The 1,670-nt window shown below is 41.2% G+C and overlaps 1 protein-coding gene across 1 annotated transcript in view; it reads right to left on the minus strand.

The window, feature by feature from the left end:
- Positions 1-1,670, minus strand: part of tec (tec protein tyrosine kinase) — a 26,981-nt gene that overhangs the window by 14,643 nt on the left and 10,668 nt on the right. The window contains exon 5 of the mRNA XM_005752632.1: positions 1,024-1,152. Within this exon, the coding sequence (XP_005752689.1) occupies positions 1,024-1,152 (129 nt within the window). The remainder of the gene's footprint in view (positions 1-1,023; positions 1,153-1,670) is intronic.

Genomic DNA, 1,670 nt, shown 5'->3' on the forward strand with positions numbered 1-1,670 from the left:
CCCTCCTGCTCAAATATGACTGTGCACCAGTGCACAAAGCAAGCTCCATAAAGACATGGATGAGTTATGTGTGGATGATGTGGAAGCTCTTATAGCTGCAAAGGGTGGGCTGACATCATATTGAACCCTTTGGATCAATAATGTTACTCAAGGCAGACGAGCAATTACGTTTGGCAATAGCGTATTTATTTATTTTTATGTCACATGACAATAATGATTTGCGCATTCAATGTGGACTCGGACACTTTATAGCACATCTACCTCGTTCACATTATGTGCACGTGGCTTTGTGGTGTAGCTGATATCATGATCTAAAAATGTAACATGCAACTGTTACTCTGGGACATGAAAGCTCATTGTATCATAAATACAATGTCAAAAAAGGCTTTCTGTTTTATTCTATTCCAGCATACAATGCACAGAATGAATTTTTAATACACAAATTATTCAGCAAATATGAAAACTGGTATTTACACACATTTTGTGGATTCTATGTGAAGCCCGGGGGCCAAAACTGTGAGCCAAAAAGACACTATAAAGGTCTGTAGCATTTAATGTTAACACACTGAGGTAGAATTTTGGAGTTAGTTAGTTTCCAGTATTATGCAACTGATGTGATGTGGTTGGTGCTAGCTCACACTGAGCTGACATAAAATGAGTGCAGCGCGAGGACATCAGCTTAGCAAACAGCTAAGATGTGCGGCTAATGTAAGCTAAACCTTGCTTCAGATCTGGGTCAAAGTGTCACCCCACAGGTTTATGAGACTGGTTTGTTCTTTATGAAATCGTGACTGTTAAACATGGATAAAAGGCATCATTTTCATTGGAGGGGGGCTGGTTGAAGCAGTGTGTGCTTTGCAGCTTCTTTGTAGACATTCTGGACAGCCCGCCTTCGTTACAAGCTCCATTTGAAGGATAATTATTTTTCCACAGGTTGTTATTAACCATAAAGTTAATAACAAAGTCAAGAGACAGGAAGTCTAGATGGAGCACAGAAAGCAAACATGAGCGTCAGGCACTTACTGTCTTCTAACGGGTTGTACTGCTCGCACCCCAGTGCTTGTTTTTCTGCCTGGCGGCAGCAGAGCCACAACCCATCCTGCCAGAACTGAGGGTGAAACTTCACCAAGACCTCTGCGTTGTCTTTGATCTCTGGATACACACACACAAACACACAAAAGTTCAACAAAACCAGGTCTTTCCTGCTGCTTCTCTTTGAATTTTTATGTCTAGATTATCTGAGACTGGTTTTCCTTGATAAGCTGTATATAAAGTTAGGTTGATAAACTGCATACGCCATCAATAAAGCTGCAGCTGAAGTACAGAACTTTAGCTTTAATTTAGAGATGAACAAAAGCACTTTGTGAAATGTTTAAACTGCAGCTACAGTTGTAGTGACAGCTTGAAGTGAGGAACTCATGACTGTCACAAAAGGATGGGTTTCCTCTTTTGTCATCCCTTGCCAGACGTTTAATGCAGCTGTTTTCAGTTGTTCGTTTGTGGGCCTTCCTGCCTCAGTCAGTGCAGAATATTCCACTCCTTTACCTTAAAAACATTTGGTTTTCTTTAACTGGAGGTTTTGGGTTGTTGTCTATCTGTGCTTCCAAGCGGCATGAAGTCAACTTTGCAGCAGTTGACTGAATCCCTTCATCTAGCTCCTTCCCCACATC

Source organism: Pundamilia nyererei, unplaced genomic scaffold, assembly GCF_000239375.1.
Source record: "Pundamilia nyererei isolate P.nyererei 1_Seehausen unplaced genomic scaffold, PunNye1.0 scaffold00369, whole genome shotgun sequence".
In the NCBI taxonomy this organism is placed as follows: domain Eukaryota; kingdom Metazoa; phylum Chordata; class Actinopteri; order Cichliformes; family Cichlidae; genus Pundamilia; species Pundamilia nyererei.